The 25,808-nt window shown below is 47.7% G+C and overlaps 1 protein-coding gene across 2 annotated transcripts in view; it reads left to right on the top strand.

The window, feature by feature from the left end:
• MSH5 (mutS homolog 5) overlaps nucleotides 1–25,808 on the top strand; it is a 402,336-nt gene that overhangs the window by 252,389 nt on the left and 124,139 nt on the right. For both annotated transcript variants that reach the window (XM_069635150.1, XM_069635151.1), the window contains 2 exons: nucleotides 1,152–1,224; nucleotides 5,282–5,391. In XM_069635150.1, the coding sequence (XP_069491251.1) occupies nucleotides 1,152–1,224; nucleotides 5,282–5,391 (183 nt within the window). The remainder of the gene's footprint in view (nucleotides 1–1,151; nucleotides 1,225–5,281; nucleotides 5,392–25,808) is intronic.

The raw sequence follows: 25,808 nt of genomic DNA, 5'->3' as shown, positions 1-25,808 counted from the left end.
AATGGTGCGGGAGCGGTGCTCCTCTACTTTTTGTGTTACTTTTTACTGTTCCTATACTTTTATTTTAAAAAGAAACTGTTCTCAAATGGTTTCGTTTTAAAATAAAAGTGTAAGAAGAAGTTGAAACTTGTACTTTCAGCGCACTGCACTGGACGTACCCTTAAACACAGGTGTATGTGTTTGGGGGTTTGTATTGTGCATGGGAGGGGGCATGGCAAAGGGGTGTGTGAGGAGCTGGGGTAGGCCAGTAGGGAACCTAATTCCACTTTCTTACACTTTGACCACTGCCCAAATGTTGTGCAGCTGTGTGTGTTCATGTTCCCTTGAAGTTCCAAATGCTGATTGTATCCCTTTGTCAATTGTATGAATGTGGTAAAACCTTAAACTTTAACCATGTAGCAGAGATCCTATCAAACTAAAGCTATTCCTTGCAAGAAGGTGGAAGCCATTTTTTGATATTTGTATATATTTGGTTACGGAGGACAGTCCCAAACAGAAACTCTATACTCAAGCTTATTTGTCTGACCAAGCAGTGCCACGGATGGGTGCCTTAGAATGGTTGATGAAATGTGGAGATAGATGCAATAAGCAATGTACCGTAGGGGCACGCATAGTAGTAACGAAACAGCGCTGAAATATGGTTACAAGCATACATATTAAAGGATTGATTAACAATTTATGGCACACACATAGGAAGCATACAAAATGATCATTCGAAGTATTAATACCCATGTACCGGTCAGTGGGCAGGTTTAGGGACCAGAGAGGGAAGTTATACCACCAGTCATCGAGGGGGCTCCTTCCAGGGACTGGAGTTACCTTTTCAGTGAAGATGTGCATGGGTTTCCAGTTGTGGTGAGTGAGTCGGGTGAAGGACCAAAAGCAAGTCAGTTGATGACAGCACCGGGATGACTGGTAACTCGAGGTTACAGAGACCTGGACGTCTCCGGGTTGGGTCTCTTTAGTATCCACACATCACTACAGAAGACTAAGGGACCCATCGACAAAGGCAACTGTGTGAATCTATATCAGTCCCAACACTGCATTGTTCCTCTGCTGCTCTCCTCTTCTGACATATGCCAAAGTGCGAAAAAGAAAATGCTTGGATTACAACGGAATAATTGAAGACCATCCGTCTTTCCCATTTACAGGTGGACTTTGAGGAGTCTCTGACCGAGAACCGCTTTACAGTTAAGCCTGGCATTGATCCAGCGATTGACGAAAGTAAGTGCTTAGATCATCAAAGACCTAACTTTACCAGAGATGTTGAATTATTGGCTTGAGGCCTTGGCCAAGCCAAGCCAAGCCACCAGGAACAACATCTGGAAATTGTGTGCTTGGGTCGCAGAGCTGGATCCAGAGAACTCTGCCCTGATGAAGATGTGCATCTGAATGCTGGAAGATCAGCAGATTCTGCCGGTCAGAATTAAATGACGTGTGTCTGTGTGTGTGTGTCTGTGTCTTCACTAGGGTGGCAGGATTGTAGTGCACTGACAGATCTGTATACTGTGTGGGGTTCATTACAGGAAGAACCACTACTCGTGCCTGCTTCTTTGGACCAAGGAACACAGTTGTGGTGTCAAAGCGCAGTTACCAGATCAAGGTGTTTTGTTTTGTGAAGTCCTACATGACAAAATGCATGGATTCTGCTGATCAGTGAGGAGACCACATACGAGTGGGACACTCGAGCCAAAACGTCTCTACTTGAAGCTCTAATTGTGTAATATGTAGCAATTATCCTGCAACTTTAGTCACACACGGATATCATTGCTATAGATATCATGCCAATTTCCAAAGGTAGATTTCACCTGTCTTGGCTCTAAAAGCAGCGATGGGCAGCCCCAAGGCTTCTGCGTAATCATTCAGTCCCAGAGAGCACCCTATCAGAGCCTCATCTAACCTGGGCATAGTTAAACCTGTGAAGAGGCCCTGGACTGTCTACTGTCACAGTCTCTTGGTGGATATCCCAGGAAAGTGCCTTGGAGGATTTGAAGGGCAGCAAGAACCCAGGGTTTGTGGAGACGTTTCTCTCTGTCATTGGGATCTGATGGCATGCCACAGAGGTATCCAGTGAAAATATTACCAGCAAAAATGTAGTCGGTGAAAAAGACCTAGTGAAAATTCCTCTGCAGTGAAAAAGTAGTCAAGCAAAAAGTAGTCCAAAAATGCAGCTGAAAAGTAGACAAAGATGTAGGAGGGTTTAGTGGCTAGTGATTGCCTGGTTTAGAGGTAGGATAGGGTTAGGGTTAGAGTAAAGATTTTGGTTGGAATTTGGATAAGAGTCAGGATCAGGGTGGTTGCTGCGGGGCTGGTGTGACGGGTCAGAAATGTGAGGCAGACAACTTTGTTAAGGTTTTTGACAAGATTGCATTTTATTAACTTAAAAAGGTTTGATTAATGCCTCACTATCCCTACCCTAAAGAGGATTTACCTGCCTATCAAAGTAAGCTAAAGGGAACATTCTAACAAAAGGAATATGTCCTCACACTTCTACAAACAACAATATGTCTCAGTTATATCCAACATAAGCTTCATAATTCTTTCTCCTTGTAACCTGGGTAATGTCCCCTTCCCCAGATTCAAATCAGGAATTTGTATCAACAGTTCAGAATTAGAAAAGATCCATTTTACAACAAAGTTCTGGTGATAAGATTCCTCTTGCGCCAAAGGTCTCTCACCTAGACTTTCCAACAGTTCAAAAGGAATAATAACTCTTTAGGGCTGATTGGGATGTGCATGTTAAATAAGAAAAGTGCTGTGTCTCAGCAGAAACACACTTTACCAAGATGCAAAGGATTCTGAGCTAACCCGAGAGTTGCAGTAATAAATCAAGTCTGCCACTCCTGGAAAGCTGCGATATACGCCATAGCAACATCCTTGCCAACCACTGTTAGTGTTTGGCACGGACTGTATTCTAAAGCCAGAACACCCTCTATGCACCAGCCTAAATAGGCGTTCATTAATGGTACCCTGCACACTTTCCCCCATTATAAATATAGCATTTCTTGGACTGCAGCACCACTTTTCTACTTTAATGAAAGTTTAAGAAAACATTCTTAAATTAGAAAAGTGGCAGTCTTTTAAGAAATGCTTGCAATGCCAGTGGAGCACATGTTTTCCCCACAACTCGAGATTTTAGCAACGTTTGCTGCTGGAAAGCACAACATTTCCCCTCCAGTATTTCCACCTGCCTCAGAATGATGGTGCTGGAAACTGGAGGGGAGAATGTCATCTTTTCACGCTATATTTAGCACAAGCTCAGAATCAGGCCCTTTGTCTTTCTACTTGTATCAAAGAGTGCAACACAACTTCTTAGGAAACAAAACAGCCCCACAGTTCATCTTTAGCAATAGCAATGTTTTGTCAGGATGATTTCACAATGATTGACAAGATTTAGTAGTGGGATTGCCACTTCTTCTTCCACAGTCTTTAGCCACAACACAGTACTTTAACAACATCTTCCTGGTCCCCTGCCAGGTCTACTACTAAAAAGTTCATCGCCCTGGTGTACTCGGCTGCCAGGACTAAAAGCTCCTAACACTACTAGAAGTACTTATGTGGTAAAGTTCACTTCAACCAACTTAGAAAAGCCTTTTGACTTTCAACAACTTCAATTATGAATACGTCTTCTAAAAAGACATGAAACACATTGGTGCTGTTTATGCCACATGCAATGCAGGTTATGATTCTCTCCTACTGAACGCTTTCTATCAGGAGGGCAGCTCTTCTGTCTTCCTCAACTTAACATCAACCAAATATTGATAATGGCTATTTATCACAATTGCTCTTCTTGGGCTTAGACAATGCTTGTTTGGGTCTTTATCAACTATTGCCTCTTCCTCTCTTTGGCAATGGGTGTTACAATTGGCTTGCCTCTTAATTGCCCTCTTTTGGCCTTGGCACTTATTAACTTTCTTTAGCTTTGCCCCCTCTTACCTTTGGCAATGGTAGTTCTTGTTACCCTGTACTAATCGTGCCCTCTTTTGGCTTTGGCAATTACTTTGTTCTTTGTAGTTACAATTATAGCCTTCTTGTTTATTTGTAAGGTTCTTATTTTGCCACGTTAAATGCTTTGTATCAGATTGGTATGCAAAGTTATTCTTATTCTGCGCTTTAGTTTCTTCACATTAGTTCGGTATTCAATAGGCCCAACAGTGGCCAGCGGGCAATTACAGAGCGTTCCGGGTTCACACAATACTAGTGAACTCACTGGGTGCTGCATACGCGTCTGCTCGCTCGGCTGCCACTGCCACTTCTGCTTCCTCCACTTCCTGCCACACAGTAAGCTGCTACTTCCTGCTTCCCGTGGCCCACGGCGGCCGGGACAGGAGCATTTCTCACTCCACAAACACTCTGATGCTCGCCTGCCCCAGAGTACCAGTTACTTTGGGGAAAGCTTTTCAACTCACTGCTTCCTGCCACGCAACCTCTACATTCAGGGCCACTCGGGTAAAAGCTTATTGGAAGAACGCTTCCTGCTGCGCAACCGCTGCATACAGGGTCATCCAAGGGGAGAGACCCTCACAAAGCCGGCATCTGCTTCACACACAGCGGTGGTTCTGGCGTCTCGACTTCCCTTCAACTTCTGCTGCCACTGCAACGTGGAGTCTCCACAACTACTCCAACTTCTGTTTCTTCTTGTGGCCTGCACCTGAGGGGGCCCTTTATACTCGCCAGTCTCTCTCAGGTGTAGGAGAGAGGTTAGGATAAGCCTAGTGGTTAGAACAGAGTAAACATTAGGGTAAATGTTGAAGTTGCATTTAGGGTAAGGCTAGGGTTGGAATTAGAGTAAGGGTTTGGGTTAGGGCATGGGCTATGTTATGTAATTTGTGGTGAGCTGCTGATGGGGTTGGAGTTCATTTTCCATTGATTTATTATTGAGTAACATGCCAATAAAATGCTTTAGCGCGCTGAAGGGCTAGTGTTGTGTAAGAGTTCAGGGTAGTATTTAGAGTTAGTAGGAGGTTAGGAACATTGGACGGTTGTGGAAGTTTTATGAAAGGTTTGGGTCAGTGTTAGTGTTACAGCCTTGTACTTTTGTGTATTTAAAAATAGCCTTTTTGGGTGCCCTTATTGCTGGCAACGTTTTCAGACTTTGCACTGATTGTATTGAATGACTAAATCTTTCAAAACAACTTTTTGCTGTCTATATTTTCACATGGCTACATTTTCCTGGGGACATTTTCACATAGAACTGTCACAGAGAGTCATCTTAGAAGGCTGGCATAAGCATAGGGCTGAGATGTAACAGTGAATGTCTTCTGCTTTATATTTATCCTAGAGAAGCGGAAGCTGATGGGCCTGTCTGACTTCCTGACCGAGGTAGCCCGCAAAGAGCTTGACAACCTGGATAGTCGCATTCCGACCTGCTGTGTCATCTACATCCCACTGGTAAGAGGTGTGCGTAAGGGGAGACAACTGGCGGTCACTGTAATAATAATGTTAACAGTAGTTAGAAGAATGACTTTTTCAATCTTCTGTACCTCATTCATAGCTGCTTGGGATTTCTAGCAAGCATGCAGGACTGGGAAGCTTCACCAAAAGATGCTGTCGATTTGCATTTTTGATGCTGGCTTCTTCCTTCCTGCCAATTATCCCATCCCCTACACATGGGCTATAAACAGTCACCTACAAGTTCCTATTTTTCTACACTTTGTTTAGATGCAGGGACATTTACTCCTGGAATCTCCAACTATTTTTGGGTGATGCCCTTTTTTATTGCTGTCTCCCCTTCATAGTATGGATGTTTCTATTTAAAGGCATGGTCTAGTAAAAAATGTTATTTAAAAAATAGATAGGCAACATAAAAAAAAATATTAGCATTCTCTTTTTTAAAACTTCCTACGTAAAATTTTGAGCTATTCAAGCTCAAAATTCGCAAAAGCAAGCACATGGGCGCATCCATTTTGTGAAATGGATGCCCTCCTGTGCTGGCTTTTGCGGCACTAATGAAGGAAAAGCCAGCCAGCTGTAGTAAACAAAAGCTACCGCTGGGTGGCTTTCCCTTCATTAGTGCTGTGCGCAGAGGTCGGGGAACGGAGACCAGAGCAGGAAAGCTGCAGCTGAATCTCGGTAAGTACTATTTATTTTTTTTTAAAATTAGCACTAGCTGCGTTTTTTTTTCTAAGTTTTCCGGGCTGGAGGAGCCCGGAAAACTTAGAAATAAAACTGCAGCTTTATAAAAACCTATTTATGTTTGCGGTCGCTTTTGAAGCGACCGCAAACATAAATACAACGTTATTGTGTTGGAAAACGCTGCAGTTTTTCTTTCCAAGTTTCTCAGGCTCCTCCGGCTCGGAGGAGCCTGAGAAACTCGGAAAGAAAAACCACAGCGGTTTCCAACACAACTGCGTTGTGTTTCTGCCTGCTGTGGCTATCACTTAGGGTCTCCGGTGCTCCCAGGGGAGCACCGGAGACCCAAAGTGAAAGCCACAGCAGGCAGAAACACAATGCGGTTGTGTTTACATGCCGCGTAGTGTTTCTGCCTACAGCTGATTTCCCATTTGGGGCTCTCGGGCTCCCCATGGGGAGCCCGAGAGCCCCAAATGGGAAAGCAGATTCAGGAAGAAACACAACGCGGTTGTGTTGGAAAATGCTGCGGTTTTTCTTTCCGAGTTTCTCAGGCTCCTCCGAGCCGGAGGAGCCTGAGAAACTTGGAAAGAAAAACCGCAGCGTTTTCCAACACAATAACGTTGTATTTATGTTTGCAGTCGCTTCAAAAGCCACGCAAACTTAAATACAACGTTTTTAAAGCTGAGGTTTTATTTCTAAGTTTTCTGGGCTCCTCCAGCCCGGAAAACTTAGAAAAAAACCCAGCTAGTGCTTATTTTTTTTTAAAAATAAATAGCACTTACCGAGATTCAGCTGCAGCTTTCCTGCTCTGGTCTCCGGTCCCCGTCCTCCGCGTACAGCACTAATGAAGGGAAAGCCACCCAGTGGTAGCTTTTGTTTACTACAGCTGGCTGGCTTTTCCTTCATTAGTGCCGCAAAAGCAAAAGCCAGCACAGGAGGGCATCCATTTCACAAAATGGATGCGCCCATGTGCTTGCTTTTGCGAATTTTGAGCTTGGCTAGCTAAACATTTTACATAGGAAGTTTTAAAAAAGAGAATGCTAGTATTTTTTTTATGTTGCCTATCTATTTTTTAAATAACATTTTTTACTAGACCATGCCTTTAACCTATTGGGTTATTTTATAAAGCGTTTGTCTCCCACTGCCGCTAATCACTGAGTTTAACCAATACATTAGGTGGGGTGATCAATTTACGGTGGCTGACCCTGTCAGAGTCAGTGTCTCCTGTTTGGGACTGGAACTACTCCAACTGGGAAGTTCCTCTCTGATCTGTGGTGGGAATGAACCAAAGTTACTAAGAACTCATCTCATCTCTGTGCTGAGTAAGATCCAGAAACCCGAGGCAACTGTGAGCTTTGTGGAGTAAAAAACCCATTGCAACTATTAGATCAAACGTGTTAGAGACCACCTCCTTCGCTCCAGGAGATTCCACTACCTGTTCTGGAGAACAGCACTCTGGGAGTACACACCTGTGAGTAACTCTTGGTGAAAAAGCATGCAAGGCTTGACCCGCAGTACTGCTGGGCTTTCCCCTCTTGATAATATTATGATTGTACTACAGAGGATTGTCCCAGTCTCAGCACCACCCCAAACAGACACTCTTGGGTAGATTAGGCCCACAAAGCTGAATCCTCTAAGAAAGTTGAGGGCATCCCACCCAGCTCTCCTCTTGCAGAGTTTGAATCTTGCTTCCTGCAGTTTTCTGACACCAAGAGTTGGGTGCAGATTAGAACCTGAGAGCATTATTAAGACCAAAGCCATCCAAAACCACTAAGTCCATTCAGTGTACTACTTGCACCGTCACATAAAGGTGAAGGTGAAAGTTGAAAACTGCCCTCTGCCTTAGTTAATACCTTCTGTATGCGCAAGCATAAGAAGAGTGCTAAAATGAAAATAATGGAGGGCACATTCCATTCTTGATCACCGTGAACTTTATAAAGCCCTACCTCTGTTCAGGTCCCTTTACTGTTGAGGACTTATCTTCGGTTCTGAGGGTTTATTCTCAGCCTTTAGCACCAATGTCATCTGAGACTGGAAGCATATCTTCTCTAGAGGCTTGACAGAGTTTTTCCCGTTCAAATTTTCTTAAGGTCTCTCCAAAGAATTGTTCAGCACTTCTGTTGGAGATCAAGTTACTGCAAGCACTCAATTATCTCCCCGGTAAACTATTGGCTGCCTGGTTTTCTCTCCAGTGTACAGGGACATGATGTGTTGAATGTTTACCATAACACTCTGAACACAGGTTGTATATCTTCTCTTCCCTCTGCAAAGCCGAATAGGGACTTCAGCCATGTTGCACCTCTTGAATTTAAAAGAAGGCCCTTCTCATTTATAATTAGCTAAAACCATACCAGACACAGCCATGGAGTCTATCTTATCAAACTCTTTATTAGGTATTCTGTCTGAGTACTTGAACAAGCAAAAGAAAAACCACCACAGATCCACTTTCTGTGGTTCCCCTTTTATGCAATGCCCCACCTTAGTTACATAGCATATAAGTTGTCATAGATTCCCCTACAACTGAGGATGGATCAGAATGAGTCCATCCAGGTAACAAGTGCTGTAATCCACAAAACCATTCATGCCTGAGAGCCCGTATCGCTAGCAGTGTTTTGAATCGTCGTTCATTAACATCTCCGGAAATATCTCTATTATCCATGGAGCCTTTCTTCATGTATCAGGTTATTCCATTCCTCAGTCTGAACCCTCTTTTGCTTCAATCTTAACTTCTTAATGCAGAATTTCTAATGATGAACCCTGCCTCCTGTAAGCAAAACGTCTAGCCTGGTCAGTCATTGTTTATGCACATTTGAGCAAAGGAAATGGCCCTTCTCAGAATCCAGCTTCAGTTCTAGACAAGGAGGCAAGGCATGGTAAATTACAAGGGAAGGAATTATTTACAATACCTTCTTTCTCCTTGAGGCAAATTTAACATTTCTTAAATTCTAGCTGGTAATAACCTGCAAAACTTGCATACTGTGGACGGATTCTCAGATTTTCGCAGATTTTCTTCTTCCTGGGGCATTAGAAGAATTTCAGTTCTGGTTATTAGAGGGTAAATACTTTGTGGACAGTACTGCTAGTGACTGCTAGTGACTTTAGAAACATTCTATGACACACTTGATCACTGATGACCACACTGCATTATGACATCCAAGATAGTCATGGTTTTACCTTATCTGGGTCCAACTCTATTTTTTCCCTCTTCTGATGAAAATTTACAAAATGTGGAACAGTTTTATCAATGGCTAAATCTTTGAGAGCTATAACTTCCCCATTGAAACCTTGAATTTACCAGCCTCCTCAGGCCTTTCAAGCTAGGCAAACCTCAACCAGTAGACAATTTCCTGCTTCCTCTTCTATCTGCTATCCCAAATCCAAACACACATCTGCAGGCACTTCTGCTTCCTAAAATGCTGGCAGCACATCAGCTTGATTTCTTCCTGGGAATGCAAGACTTTTCCACCCAGGAACGGAACATAAATCCCCTGTATAAGGGGCTTCATGGGAGAGTTCTTGCCATTCAGCAAGCAGCACTTCATTTTTTGAAGTGGAGGGCGTTGTCAGCATGGTGGTCCCAGAGGCTTCTGGAACATATGTCTTGATGTATAGACTTGGTGCTATTTTCCAGACAGAGACCTTTTGTGAGAAACCCAGGGGTATTCTCACCCCTCCTTCCCTTGGATCCTCTTTGCAGGTGTCCAGGGAAAGGCCTTCGCTTTTGGATACAGACCCTGGGGGTGGAAAAGCGAGGGAGGATCACATGGGTGTAGGGTCCTTAGGGATTGGGAGTGGGGAACCCTTGGATGAGACATGGTATCCCCCCTTTCTCATTGAGGACAAATCCAACCCTCCTCCAACCTTTATGAGCTATTCTAAATCAGCTCCCCCTCTCCCCCACCCCCCAGGTTGCCAAACATGACATTTGACAGTACTGGGATGAGGAAGAGGTGACTAGGAGTAATGCACACCAACATGCACCACTTTGATACTGAGGGCCTCAGAAGAGTAGCATTGTAAAGATCAGGCATGTCTTGCTAACAAGCCTAACTATAGTCAGGCAGTTAATGGAAAGGACACACACCTGCAACCCCTTTACTCAGCTTAGGTGTATAAAAGGTGTGTGTGCAGGAGAGGAAGGAGAGATGCTGATGGGAACAGATGGAAACCGTGCTGCAGCCGTAGAAACATCCCGAGCACCGGAGCAGCGGAGGTTCTGGGTGAATATGAAGTGGGAGCAGGATCTCTGTGGTGCAGAGGCGAGGAAAGGGAAGGAGACCAGATGCAAGGATATCTTTCTTTCCAATTAAGAGACTGCTTGTTCTCCCGTGACGCTGCAAGAGCACGGACGTGTCTGAGGGGCAGAGTGAATCCCCCTGTGCTGAAGCCATCCGGTTTGTGGCCTGCGTGATGCCAAAGAAGACTCCAAAGTGAGCCGTTGAGTTTTTCAGAACGAGAAACCCGGTGTTACTGTAACCGCGAGTGTAGCACTATTGTCTGTGAAGCTGAAACTGATAGAAAGTAGCAGAGTGGTTGCATGCCTTGTTAAAGCAGCAAGCACATATTTGAAAGCCTCAGTACGTTGTGAATTCTTCCTTTGTGAATAAATTAAAGTTTGCTGAAGTTATCGCAAGCCTTGCAGGAACGTTTTCGAAAGTCTTCAACAATAGAATAAAAGTACAGAAACCAATGGTTATTGAATACCGAACTAAAAGGAAATATAAAGGAAGTGAATGCCTATTGAATACTGAACTCAAAGAGAACTTTGACATTAAATGACAACAGTAAGACGCTGAAGGCTGACACCTGTTACACATTAAATAAACTTAGAAGTGAAAGCATAATTGAATATTGAACTGAAATACAACAAAAAATGTAAAATGTGTGTTGTACAACAAGCAGATCCAAATCTTGAAACTGAATATACAAATATTTTAAAAGGCTATTAAAATATGAACTGCATCTGAATATTCTGCCATTTGAAAAGGAGTGTGTGACATATGGTGACAGAGCCACGGGGCAGCTAAGTAGAAACCAGAAAAACCCAAAGAGCAAACCATAACCCCGTAAACAATAAAGGGAAGCAAGTGGAAGTAACTCGACCCACAGGAATAAGTATCTAGGAACCTGTGTGAGACATTGAAGCCTTGGGGACGGGAACCCTGAGGCCTGGCAAGGTTGGATTGTTGTGTTTGAAACTTGGGGAAGGCAACCCCAGGAGTAACTTTGAATTACATTACTTTTGAACTCGAAAAAGGAAAACTTCAAGACTTTTTCATGGAACTTTCTTGTGCTTGGGCAAGGGGAGCTGAGAGAAAGCTGTGATCTGGAAGAAGATCAGAACTTTAAGTTGAACTCTTGTTTATTTTGACTTGTGACATCCCTTCACATTTGTTTGTTCTAGTTGTGAGGGCAGGAATAGGTTTTGGACACAGACGGACTATTAAGTTGAACTATTTGACTCTGATGTTCCTTAGTTTCGTACAGGTAGCGAGCTCCCACCTTCGCATAGGGCAAGTGAGGCCTTCAACCATCCTAACATTTCATTTAATAAATATCTTTTGTTTGAACTTTAAGTCCGCTGTCTGTGACTTGCTTTGTGATGCCTTCACACTTTCCAGATATATTTGGCTCTGCATTGCCATCAGTTGTTAGAGCCGCAATCCAAAAAGACAACAATCAAACCATTGGTGAGAAGTTCCCTTTGGTGGCGGGTTCAAGAAGATAATCTACACAGGTACATCTTTCCATCCTCCTCAATTGACGGTAGCAACAAACTCTCCCTTTTATGTTAGGAAGCTAATTTCTATCTTCAATAGATTAATGAGTTATGGCCAATTCAAGGCAAATAGCTCCATGTTAGTAGTCTGTAACTGAAAGCCATATTTTTGACTCCCACATTCCTTCTTCCTCTCATTCCAGGCAAAAGTGTTGTGGTGCTGATAGGTAAGTGTTTTACCTGAACAAAGAAAGTGGCACAAATTCTCACTCACTGCCTCTATTTTCAGTGCAGTTATGGGAGTGGGCCCTTCAGAATTAAACCTTTCCTTTGACGTCCCGTTTGAATGGTAAGAAGAAGGAGGAGACAGACTCTTTAAGCAAGCTCCACCCGAATGGGAGATGAACAGAACATCTCTGTGTCAGTCCATTCAGAAGTGGGTCAATCGCCCATAGACTGCTTTGCTAGCAAGTACAATTCCCAGTGTCTATCGAATGCCTTTTGTCTGGGGATAAGGGAGCACTCTCCTGTTGGAATTGTAGGGGAAATTCCTTTATGTATGCCTCACCCTTCAGCTCAGTTATCGAACACTGCTTTAAAGTAAGAGGTCACACAATTCAGAAATTATTCTGATTACTACATTTTAACTTCACCAGATCTGGTTCTCACAACTCATCCTTCTCCAGCATGGGGTCTGGCGTGGATTCACATGCTCTTGAAAATTCCCTATCGTCAGGCAGGGAATCCTCCGTAAATGAAAAAAGTTTCACTTTCAATTACAAACTGTATTTCTCCTTTAAACCAATCACTGTCCTCTGGGTCATGCTGCCCCATCCAATGACAGTATTCTCCCCAAGCCCCTCTTCTGGTAGCCATCTTCAGATTTTTACTGCATGCTTCAGTGTTGGGAGTCCTGGAGTTTGCTCTGTGAGCTACTTCTATGTTTTTTTAATTTTTTTGACGGACAAAGTTCTATTTTGGTTCCAAAAGAGCCTGTGTGCTCTCTTCTCCATCTGCTGACAGCTGCGATCCGTTGTCTGTGTATTACAGTAGCACTCAAGGGAAAAAATCGTCAAAGATTCTAGAAGGCTATCGGGCCTACTTTGCACCCTCTGACCATGACAGAGGAGAAAAAGGAGGGAAGGTCCCCCTTCAAACCCTGCACCAAGTGCAGGCTACGGAATGTGTTTGTAGAAGACAAACACCTGCAATGCCTCTACTGCCTGCATCTGGACCGTAAGGAGGTGGAGTGCGAAATATACCTCGGGATCTCCAAGAAGACGACTAGGGACATGCACAGTAGACTGACGGCATGGCTTAACGCTAGGGCCACAACCCTGTGCTCCGAGCAGGGTCATGCCTCACCCAGGACCGGCCAGTTCGAGGAGTGGTCTTCTAAGTCCTTTGAGGGCGCCTCATCCATGGGGGCCCAAGAGAAGGCCAAGCACTGTTAGTCTGAGTCCACCGGGTTTGCTGCGGAAGCGGGTCCCAAGGTGGATAGGGCAAGTTTGACATCACCCTCCGTCTTCATTGCTAGCTGGCAAACAAGTTCCTCCTCGAAAAGGAAACCAACTTCCCTGGCTTAACTGCTGGAGAAGTCTGAGAAGCTGCGGACAGAGGAGAAGAAAGCCGAACAGCCCAAGCAGGCCCAATAGGCACAGGCTAAGACTTTGGCAATGATGGAGTTGGTGACGGCTACTATCACGAAGGCTAAGGGCGCTGACCCTGTGAAGGTAGCCCCCGCAGCACAGAAGATGTCCCGGCCCCCAAGTCGTGACACGGCAACAGTGACTTTGGCAAAGTCTGCTGACACGATAGAAGGGGGGCAACCGGCTCAGGCCCCGGTTCAAGCCCCGCACGGGGGGGAAAATGGGACCTCGAGGAGGTCCTGAAACAGCCCTCCCAGGCCATGGCCCAAACCGTGGAGGTCTCGTCCACAGACTATGATGACCAGGGGTCCTTGCACCCGGCCCATGATGACTTGGAAGAGGAGGACGATGGCGACAACAGCGCAGGCCTAGTTTTCCGATCCCACCAGCTCAGCCGAGGGACGTGTCTCTGGACATTCTGTCGACTTTGCATACCTTGGTGTCAGAGATCCAGAGGAGGATTCCTCCGGACCCGGCGGTCCCCCAGCTCTCCTAGTAGCCTCCAATGAAGAAGAGTAAGTTTCATCCGATGCCCCCATTTCAGCATTCACATCAGGCCCCTTCACCCCGAGCAGACCCAGACATGGGGACGGATACGGGCACGACTACGGACGACAGCGAAGATATTGTTGCAGCAGACGGCAAGTCTCTGCGTTTGGATGCTACACATCGGGTTTCCCCACTGGACAAGGTGGGGTCATTCCACTCCATGATCTCCAGAGCCTCTGACCTATTCCAACTTGTGCCCGAGGAAACCAAGAAGGATGGTTTCTTGTACCGGAGGCGCAAGGCCAAGAGGAAGACCATCATGGTGGTGCCCCTTCTGGACGACATGTGGGAAGAGGGCCAGGCCCTCATGTAGAACTGTTGCATGGATTCAGCCAAATGGGATAGGCTGCAGAAGAGGTATCGGGTGCCGGACTCCGCACCCAAGTGCCTGAGGTCGCAACCATCGCCATATTCGGTGGTATCGGTGGCCGCGAGGAAACGGTCGGTTAACCGATCCACGTCGTCTTTGGTCCCTCCAGACAGCGAGGGGAAGAGATTCAACGCCATAGGAAGGAAGGTGATTTACACTGCAGCGTCCACTATCAAGGCAGCCAACGCACTGGTGATCCTAGCAAGGTACGGCGGGGCGCTGTCGTACACACTAGTGCCTATTATGGAGTTCCTCCCTGACGATAAGAGGATGGAGGCAATCGCTCTCTTCCAGGAAGGGAAAGTAGCGTCTGATTACGTTGGACGTTGCCGACACAGGGATCCGGCAGATGGGGAACGGTGTCTGCCTTCATCGCCAAGGCTGCATGAAGGCTATGAATTTCCAGCAGTAGGTCCAGGTGAAGGTGTTAGACATGCCCTTCGATGGATAGAACTTGTCTGGAAGGTCATCAATCGGATACAGAGACAGCCGTTCCCTGGATACTCTCCAGCAGAATCGCTCTTCTTTTCGCTCCTTCAGGAGAAAGTCGAGCAGGTCTGCCAAAGGTGTTTCTTCTTCGTACTGTCAGCCCTTCAGATCCACGACTTAGGAAGCCTACAGAGGCCATTCCAGGCCTACGGTAGCAGAGGACAGCATCGTCATTACCCACTGGGCAGGGCGCCGGCACAGTTGCAGGCCTGAACCGGTCAGAGGCTGGCTGACGAGGTCCTTCAACGAGTGGTAGATCACCACCGACAGATGGGTGCTGGACGCTCTCGCCCAGGGGCACACCCTGGAGTTTCAACGCAGGTGTCTGCGGATCCCTCCCATTACCCGTCGGGAGTAGCACATCCCTCAGCTCCTGGATGAGGTACAGGCCATGCTGCGAAAAGGGGTGATAGAGCTGGTTCCCCAATGGCTCTGGGCCTCCAGAGTCTATTCCAGATACTTTCAGAAAGAAGACAGGGGTCTGGAGGCCCATCTTAGACCTGCAACGTCTCAACAAATACCTGAAGTCCCAAAAATTCAGGATGGTCACGTTGCAACACGTGCTCGGCCAACAGGAGAAAGGAGACTTCTTGACATCACTCGACCTGGAGGACGCCTATTTCCACGTCCCCATTCACAAGAAACATCTGAAGTTTCTACATTTCGTAGTGCAGGGATAGCACTGGTGCCAGTGGCTGTCCATCTAAGTCTACGGGGCTTACACATATACCCGTACCTCGACGACTGGCTCATTCGGGCACACTCGCAGGAGTTGGCTGTCTGACACACTGAGACGACCGTCCAGCTACAGACAAATCTGGGATTCTCCATCAACTATCCGTAGTCTTGCTTAACACCATCGCAGAATGTGCTGTTCCTACGAGCCAGACTCGATACAGTGTCTTGCCTGGCGTCACCCTCAGAGTAGAGGGTAGCAGCCATTCAAGGGAAGGTGCAGCAACTGTTGTCGACAAAGACAGCCACGTTGTTCGGCATGATGTCGTCCTGCATCTACCTCATCTGGCTCTGCAGATTGCAAATGCAACCTCTTCAGGAGTTCTTGGACGCTCGCTGGATACAAGTGTCCGGAAGATTTGCGGACAAGATCCCTCTAAACGACGTGTTCCGTTGGGCGATAGAATGGTGGCGCGTCCGCTCCAAAATCGCCCCGGGCACAGGATTTTAAAAGCCTCCATACCAGGAGACGGTCACCACGGACGCTTCCCTGGAAGGCTGGGGCGCCCACACCGGACGTCTGCATGCCAGAGGCCTGTGGCTGCCAGAGGAGAAGGATCTACAAATCAGCATCCTGGAGCTATGGGCAGTGTTCTGGTCCCTCAAGTCGTTCCTTCCAGCTCTGAAGGGCAAGGTGGTGAGGATCTTCACGGACAACACCACCACCATGTTCTACATCAGGAAACAGAGGGGCACTTGATCCCCAGCACTCTCCAAGGAAGCGCAGGGCTTGTGGCGCTGGGGTGTCAGACAAGGGATGTTTGTCATTCCTCTTCACCTAGTGGGAATCAAGAACACCACTGCAGACTCCCTCAGCAGGGAATTGCGCTCCTGCCATGAGGGGGAACTTCGGCAGGATCAGGTGGACCTCATCTTGGTCAAGTGGGGCAGGCCCCAGATCGATCTGTTCACGATGGCGGCGAACTCCAAATGCCAGAGGTTTGCCAGCAGATTACACCAACCGAGGAGCCTGGGGGACGCATTCTCCTTCCTGTGGGAAGGGCTGTTCTGTACACGCTTCCCCACTCCCTCTCCTGTTACGAGTCATCAACACACTCAGACAGTCTCAATGCAGGATGATGCTCATCGCCCCGGCTTGGGTGAAGCAGATTTGGTACCCGGACCTTCTCCGCCTGTCAGCGCCGCATCCGGTCACCAGAGAAGGAGGTGCAATCCTGCATCACAACCCAGGATCGCTGAACATGAGGGCTTGGCTCTTACAGCCCTAGAGTTTGGAGGATATGAGTTGCCAGTGGGCTGTAGGGAGGTCCTTGCCAAGGCCAGGGCATCGTCGACCTTGAAGTGCTACAGTCACAAGTGGAAGTGTTACTCTATGTGGCCCGGTCACAAAGGACTACCCCTTTGAGGGTCATGGCCCCAAGGATCCTGCCGTACTTGCTATCCTTGGCCAAAGCTGGACTGGCCTATACCTCCACCAAGGTACATCTCGCGGCTATCTTCCGCTACACCAGGTCACCAGGAAGATCTTCACTTTGGTCCCACTGGCTCGTCAAGGAGTTTCTCAAAAGACTTTTCAGATCTTTCCGTCCGGTGAAGGCCCCTGCCCCAGCGTGGGAACTCAAAGTGGTTCTGACAAGGCTCATGGGGGCCCCCTTAGAGCCTCTGCATCAGGCCCCGTTTAAGTTTCTCTCGTGGTTCCTCTCAAAATATGTGTTCCCTGTGACCCATATCCATGGGAACATCCCGTTGAAGCGGAAAGGCGGATTGTTGTTGCTGTAAATAGACGGAAAGGCAAACAATAATATTGGGTCTGAAAATACTTTTGTTCAATGTATGAAAGAGAGACGAACATCAACCTAAGTGTTGAGGTTAGAGCTCAAATTGTGGGGCGCGCCCGACCAGGGGGGCGCAGCATGAAATGTAAAACATTTTTTTTTTAGATTGGAGGAAATGGGCATGGGCGGCTCACATGGTCGGACTGGACCCTAAAACTGTCTTAGGCACCAATGAAAAAGTGGCCTGCAGTTGCAAATGTATATTCATTCATTTAGTCACAGACTGTTTGACTAGTAAACAAGGGGGTGTTTTATGTTAAAATGTAAGCAAATTGTAATATTTAAAGAATATTTATTCGGCAACAATGGTCAAAACTACTAGTTGCATAGTGAAGTAACTCATCAAACTGGCCCACATTGGGCGGAAAAGTGGCCCATTTTGACTGGCCTACACTAGCATTTTGCATTTTTGATAATGGCATTGCCCTATAGGCCAGTCCGAGCCTGTCAGCTCATCCAAAATCCACCCAGTGTCCCCCTCACCCATTATGGAGTAGCCGAGGAGCCAGACCAGTGAAGCACTCCCTCAGCTGCTTTTTCCAGCTGAGGGAGTGCTCCTGGGCTGGCTGAACTGTCAAAGGGAAGCACTGTTTCCCTTTGACAGTTCAGTTCCCCAGCCGCACATGCTCACTGAGCCATGCAACGCTGTGGGCGTTTTGCTTCGCCAGCCTTGCATAGCTCATGCTGGCTGAGGCACTGCATATCCATGGACCTCATTACGACCCCGGAGGTAACCATGCTGCTTTTCGCGGCATGGCCACCCCCATTCCGGGTACCAGGTCCGGGTTCCCTGAATGGGGAAATACCAGGCCATTCTGACCTTGGAGGGCCTGGTATTTCCCCATTCAGGGAACCCGGACCCGGTACATCCCCATTCCCATTTCAGCCCCCATAGGGCTCAATGGTAATGGGGATGATGCTTACAACGGTGGTGGTGGTGGTGGGGTGTGTGTGTGTGTGTGCGTGTGTGTGCGTGTGTGTGCGCGTGTGTGCACGTGTATGCGTGTGCGTGTGTATGTATGTGTGTATGTGTGTGTCTGTCATGTGTGTGTGTGTGTGTGTGTGTGTGTGTCATTCGCCGTCCTGTTTGGCGTTTGTATCCGCGTTGGCGGTTACGCGCTGGAAGGGCGTGCGGAGGTTCCACTACGTGATTTCTCTGTTACTCACCCTACGGTCTAGTGGTTTTCCAACATGGCGTCGCTGGTTGTATTTCTTTCCTCCTCTCCCAGCGATCACGGCGTTGCAACCCCCTTCACTGCGCTAGCTCGCTGCTTTGGGTTTTACACGCTAGTTTTCCAGCCTTGACCTCCTCGGTCACTTTCTGTACTTTCGGTCCGCCCTCTCCGGACTATCTCTCTCTCCCTTCCTTCCCTCAGCTCTACGGTGCGCTGTTCTCCACGCCCGCCTCCTCTGCCTTACCTTTCGGCTGCACTGTCATTCAGCCGCCCTGGTTCCTGTTGCTCCGGAGTTGTTTTCTCTGCTGGTACCCTTTCCGGTGGCTGTCTTTCTCTCCGGAACCTTCTTTGCTTCGGATGTCCGGCTTTGCCTGCTCCCATCAGCTAACTGCCTCAAGAACTACAACTGCTTGTTCCAGATCCTCTCAAACCGCTGCACTCCTCGGAGGGTTTTTTCTGCCTGAACAGGCTTTTTCCCTTCGTACTGTCTCGCCTCGGGAAGGGGGTCCCAGGTTTGCTATACTTTAGCACTCACTGTGGCTTCCTCTCGAGACAGATACTTTCAACACAAAAAGGAGAAGGACTATCTCTCTCACAGGCAACTGCAACCGGAGGACTTTGAATCAGGTGAGGAGAGTGGGGAGGAACGGGAGTTAGCGGAATCGGCCAAATCGGGGGGGGGGGAGAGAGAGAGAGAGAGAAAGAGAGAGAGAGAGAGAGAGAGAGAGAGAGAGAGAGAGAGAGAGTGTGTGTGGTCTGTGTGTGTGTGTGTGTGGCTGCTTGTGTGTGGGTGTGTGTGTGTGTGTGGGGGTCTGGGTGTGTGTGTGTGTGTGGGGGGGGGGTCTGGGTGTGTGTGTGTGTCCATTGAGCTGATCTTGGTGAGTGGGGGTAGAAGGGGAAAGGAGGGATGTACAACAAAGGCATTTTAAAAATGCCTTTGTTGCACAATCCCCCTACCATGGTATAGGGAGAGCCGGTATCAACCATCATTTTCATTGGCACTCCATTCACCATCAGGATGGCCCATGCACCTCTCCTCCCTTGATTATTCCCCACACTCAGTAACAATCTCTCGCGCTCCCTCACTCATGGGGTTGGTGTTGCCCACATACCCACTACGGTTACATTGTCTTCGTCCTGATCTGGGTCTACCATCCTAACCGTTTGTCTATTAAGTACAGTGCTCTTGCACATACGAGCATAGTGCCCCTTCCCTTTGCACTTCCTGCAGTCAACTGTAGAAGCGGGGCATTCTTTTGATCCGGTTGAATGCCCCCGCCATCCGCATCTCCTAATTGCATCTCTCGGCGTCGATGTCCCCTTGTTGTCTCTGAATCTTCCTTTGTGGCCGTCGATTCTCTTGGGCATTATGGCGTGAATGTTTTCACCCTTATCTGTCATTTCCATGACGCTCTTTTTGGATTCCTCAATAGCTCTTGCTATCTCTATAACCTTTTCCAACGGTGAGTCCCTCTCTATCCACAGTCTTTCCCTCACCCTTGAGTTGCTCGTGCGCATCATAACTTGATCCCGGATGTATTCATCGACCAAACCGGTGAACTTGCATGTGCCAATTAGCGTACGTAGAGCTGTTATATAGGTGTCAATGCTTTCGCCAGTTCCCTGTGCTCTAGAGTAGAAGTGATACCTCTCCAACACCACGTTGGCCCTTTTTCCAAAGCGTTTTTCCAACTTTCCCAACGCTGTCTCATACGCTAATATTGGGCCTTCACTTCCCTCTCCTCCATCTCCGCCTTCGACACTAGGGGCATGCACATTAGGACCTCGAAGGTGTCTGAAAATCGTAAGCCCTTCTGTGCCCAGGCAGTTCAAGAGGGCGGCTTCCTTGTCATCATCCGCTAGTTTAGCTCCGCCCGCAGCTCCTAAATACACTTTAAAGGTGTCTGCCCACAAATCCCAAGCGATGGGAGGATTTCCTGGATTAGGGAGGAAGACGGGAGTTGGACGTGCATTACTGTGTTGCATGGTGATGTCTCACTGGTTGGGTGTGAATAATCAATGATATTTGCACTAGGTGCACTGCTGTTGCTTGTAGGTGCTTCTTTGTACTTTTATTCTTGTGACAGATAAACAGTTTGTTGCTTGTGTTCTGGTTGACTGTTCCAGATTGCACAGGCACCCTGAATGCACCCTTGTTTTCTTTTGTCGGTCTCAACTTGTATGCAGAGCTATAATGTGTTGCTGACAGGAATTAGATAACAGCCAACTGGCTGCTCCTCGTTGTCCCGCTTTACCAGCTCCTTGAGCTGGTCTGAAATACGTGGTTCTCCCTCCTGCTGCCTCCCTGGACTGGAGGAAGGCGTGCAATGGGTGTCGCTATGTCATGAGGGCGCTCTCTGGGTTGGAGGGAGGCGGTCCGTCAGATGGGTGTCGCTCTGTGAGGAGGAACACTCCTCCCCTTTCTTCACTTTACGTCGCTAGGAAGATCCTGGTACTCTCCTCCCCCTTCCCTACTTGACGTCGCTCTCAGCGGCTCCGAGGAGGATCCTGGCTCGCTTCCCCCCCTTCGGTAAGGTGCTGCGGTGGACCGTTGCGTGACAGGGAAAAGGGGCACTGGCCGCACAACTGGGATGATAGCTCGTTCCCTGAATCGTAGCCCAGCGGCGCGGCGGCTGGGGAGCTACGCACCGCTAGCACCACAGGTCCCCGCTCCTCCTCCTTGTTGTCACCCTCGCTCACTTGTGCAGTCAACCCTGAAGCCGTAGCAAACTCATCATCCATCACCAGCCTGTGGCTCCATTAATCCTGATTGAGATCTATTTTCTTTTTAAAAGTACATGTTTTTGGCTGAACTTCTACTTTTATTGTTTGTTTGCGGAGATCATTTTGCTACCATGTATCTGACGAGACCTGCCACACCCTCCATAAGGCAAAGCCTTCAGCACGCCGCATATACTGCATTTATTTACATTTTTTATATTTTATTGTTTAAAGAGCAGACCTAGCTCTAGAGCAGCGGAGCACTGTACAGAGTGTGGGTAGCCGGAATTTGGGCTGACATCTTTTAACAGTAGCGCGGTACTGTGCGGTCTGTGCGTTGGTATGTGCGTCCATTGGATTTAGTCCTTGGTCCTTGGTCATGTGTTATTGAAAGAGCCATGTTTTGAGAGATTTGCAAAATTGGAGAATTGTGGGGGCATTCCACGCCAACACCACCGTGGGTGAACCAAGGAAGCTCAGCCAATTTCATGCTCACGACCCAGACCAGCGATGATACAGGGTTTTTAAAAAAATATATATTTTATTAATTTTATTCAAACCAAACAACAATACAAACAAATCCAACACGCAGTGTAATTTAAACAATTCCATTAGACACCATTTGTATTTCCATTTTGCCACTGCTCCCCAAGTCCCACCCTCCATCATGAGCCTATTTGTACTTCGCGTTCAGCATCTGCTACATGTGGCCGGGTCTCACTATCTTCGGATTCCGTCGGGTCCGATATAGATCCGAACAGTTCCGCTATTAATAATTTCCATGCCATCAAGGTACCCACTTCTTCCTCCCCACTCATGCTGCTCGCATCCTGCCATACTACCGTTTCAGCCTCTGCCCATTTCTGTACCTCCTTCCACCATACCTCCACCCGTGGCTTGTGGCATTTCTTCCATCCCATGGCGATCCTCCATTTTGCTAGCACATATGCCAAGTTTCTCAGTTTCTCAACATGTTTAAGTTTGCGTGGTCTGGGGAACCCTCCCAGCAAGCAGGACCAGGGCGTATCTATGACAAGCGTGACCCCTTTTGTCGCAAATTTTTGTGCCATTTCGCCCCAGAAACTTTAGATTTCTGGGCATGACCAAAACATGTGTGTCATGTTAGCGTTTTCCATGTCGCACTTAGGGCACGCCTGTTGCCCAGCGTCCCGTAACTTAGATATCCTCAGAGGGGTCATGTATGCTCTCTATGCATTATGTACAGCTGTATTTGTTTAAGTCTAGCGTTTCTTGACACTTTTCTGTGATATCCCAGGGCGCGTTCCCACATCCCATCTCCCATTGGGGCCCCCACCTCCTCCTCCCAATCAAGTCTCAGATGTGTCAATTCCTTCCCCACCTTGGTCATCACCATCTCGTACAATCTAGAAATCTCATGCCCCCCTTCCCATATGTCATATATTACCCCCACAGTAACATCTGGTTCCTCCGCCAATACTGTTTTAGGCCACGTTTTCCGAATTTTCTGAACCATCCTATGGTATGTAACATATTGGCCAGTGTGTAATCCCACCTCCCCCCCAATTTCTTCGAAATCTCTAATGGTCCCCTCTTGCCAGATGCCCCCTAACGTTACCAGCCCCACCGATTCCCAGTAGGTTCTGATAATCACCCTCAGCTGCTCGTCCCCTCCCACTAATGCGACCAGCGGTACTTGCGGGGAGCATGGGAATGGGTCCTCCATCATCAGACACACTCGACGCCACATTTTCCACCCCAACATCACCATTTTAGGGCGCTCCTCCATATCTGTCTCAGGCAACAATATAATTTCCCTTAAGTAAAATGGGGTGCAAACCCGCCCAAACAACCTATGTTCAGGAGTCACTTCGTCAGAGAGCCAATTGGCCACATATTGTAATTGACTTGCTATATAGTAGACCTCAAAATTGGGCAACCTGATACCTCCCTTTTCATAGAAGTTCTGCAACTTCCATAGCACTACTTTATTTCGGGTACCATGCCATAGGAAATCCCTGCATATACTATTCAATTCAGTGAAGAACTTCTTGGGTATCATATGTGGGATATTATTAAAATAATGTAAAAGCCTAGGTAGGACCACCACCTTAAGCATTGCCCCCCCGTCCCATCATGGCTAGGGGCAACTTCTCCCAAAACTTCATGCATTTCCGGATTTTCTCAACAGCTACCACGGTGTTGTGCTTATGTTCCTCTTCTGCGGTGTGATACACATCTATGCCAAGGTAACAGAAAGAACCAGTCACCCATGGTACCTGTAACACTGGCAACCTTTCCTTCGGGGTACCCTTATAGCTACCTAGGGGGAATATACTGGATTTTTGAGGGTTTACCGCAATGCCGGACAACCCTGCGTATTTCTCCATCACTTCAAGGATATATTGAAGATTCTCTTCCGGGTATTTCAGGTACAGTAATAAATCATCCGCATATAAGGATATTAGATGCCGCTCCCCCCAACCTCGATACCTATCGTATCGTACTGTTGCCTGAGGTATATCGCTAGGGGCTCCAGGGCTAGAATGTAAAGCATCGGGGACCAGGGGCACCCCTGCCTGGTACCTCTACTAAGCTGCCATCTCTCAGATATCACTGATCCCATTCGAACTCTGGCTAACAGCTCACTGTATAGCATTTTCGCCCACCTGATATACCCCGGCCCTACTCCGTAACCTCCCAGGGCTGCCAGCAGCCATGTCCACTTAACGGAGTCAAAGGGCCTCATTACGAGGTATGCCGGTAGCCATGCCGCTATTTGCGGCATGGCTGCCGGCAAAACCGCATCCATGTCCGTGTCCTCGGAATGAGGACTTATCGGACCATTCCGAGTTCGGATGGCCCGGTAATTTCTCACTCGAGGACACGGACACGGTTCATCCCCATTCCCATTTCAGACCCCATAGGGCTGAATGGGAATGGGAGAGGGAGTAAACAACGGGCCATTACGAGATGGCCCGTTGTTTGCTCCCTCTTCCCCTCGCGGGACCCGGTATGCACGCCTGGTTTTCCCAGGCGTGCTTAACGTGTCCCGCGAGGGGACCTCGTAATGTGGCGGAACGGGTTTAACGGCGCCACAGCCTTTTACGGCGCAGTTTAACCCGTTCTGCCAGGGTCGTAATGAGGCCCAAAAGCTTTTACTGCGTCTAGGGATACAATCGCCATTATTTCTATCCGCCCAATCGATCACACGGTGGAGTCTCCTATGATTATGGGTTATATTCCTGTTCGGAACATAGCCCGTTTGATCCGGGTGGATTAATTTACCAATTACTTTCTGCAATCTGTTTGCCAGGACAGCCGTCAGTATCATGCTGTCCTGGTTCAGCATCGATAAAGGCATGTAGGAGCTACAACTATACCCCGGTTTGTTGGGTTTAGGAAGCGGTATTATGATCGCTTCTCTGAGTGACTCCGGTAACCTTCCCATCTCAAACGCTTCGTTAAGCATGTCTAGCATTGTGGGTAGTACTTCTTCTCTATATACTTTGTAAAATTCCCTAGGGAACCCGTCTGCTCCTGGGGTCTTACAGGTGGGCAACTGCTTCACAACCTCCTTCAACTCCTCCAGGGTAATAGGTGCATCAAGCTCTTCTCTCACCTCATCACTTATCTTAGATAATCCTATATCTTCTAGTGTTTCGGTTATCTCCTTTTGATTACTTCCCTCCTTGTCCCCATATAACGCCCTATAATAATCCGCAAATTCCTTGTTGACTCCTTCTTGAGTGTCTACTACCTCGCCATCTTCGTTAGTTATTGTCCTAATCGGGGGTTTAGGGGTTTCACTCTTGTACAGCCATGCTAAAAGCCTACCCGTTTTATCTCCTCCCGCGTGCTGTCTTTCTACATACTTTTTATAATTGAGGTTACAGAGCCTTTCTCAATGTTCCGCGCATTGCTGTTGTAGTTTAACTACTAGCTCAGTGTCCACACTGTCACTTCCTAATGTTCTTTCTGGTTCATCTTCAACTCTTTGTAGGTCAGCCAGAACCCCACCTTGCAGGCCCTTTGACTTCGCTATGGCTGCCCTCCGCATCACCACCTTAAAAGCTTCCGATAGTCTACCCGCCGAGTCAACACTACCAGTATTCGTTTCCAAATAGTTAATGATCTCATCTCTTATGTCCTCACGAAAGACCGGATATTTGAGTGCCTCCGCTCGGAGGCGCCACGTCAGGATCCGCACCCTCGGGGGACAGTATTGCCACCCAAGAATCAGGGGCGAGTGATCCGAGAGGACCCTCGCCTTGTGTTCTATTTGAGTGCTCTATGCCACCACATCCAGCGTGGCAAAGACATAGTCCAATCTCGTGTGTAGCTGCTGCGGGGCAGAATAATGCGAATATTGCCTATCATTGGGATGTTTTGCTCTCCATACATCTACCAAGCCGAAATCATCTAGTAACACCTGCAATGCTTTGGCCGCTGGGGTGGGCCTATCAATCCTGCTGTCAGATCTATCCACCTTGGGGTTCATTACACAATTGAAATCCCCGCCCCAAATAACCACGCTTCCCACACACATACTAA

Source organism: Ambystoma mexicanum, chromosome 13 (genome assembly GCF_040938575.1).
Source record: "Ambystoma mexicanum isolate Mex_15411 chromosome 13, UKY_AmexF1_1, whole genome shotgun sequence".
In the NCBI taxonomy this organism is placed as follows: Eukaryota; Metazoa; Chordata; class Amphibia; order Caudata; family Ambystomatidae; genus Ambystoma; species Ambystoma mexicanum.
The sequence above is the reverse complement of the archived record's forward strand: the minus strand, read 5'-3'. Positions and strand labels throughout refer to the sequence as shown.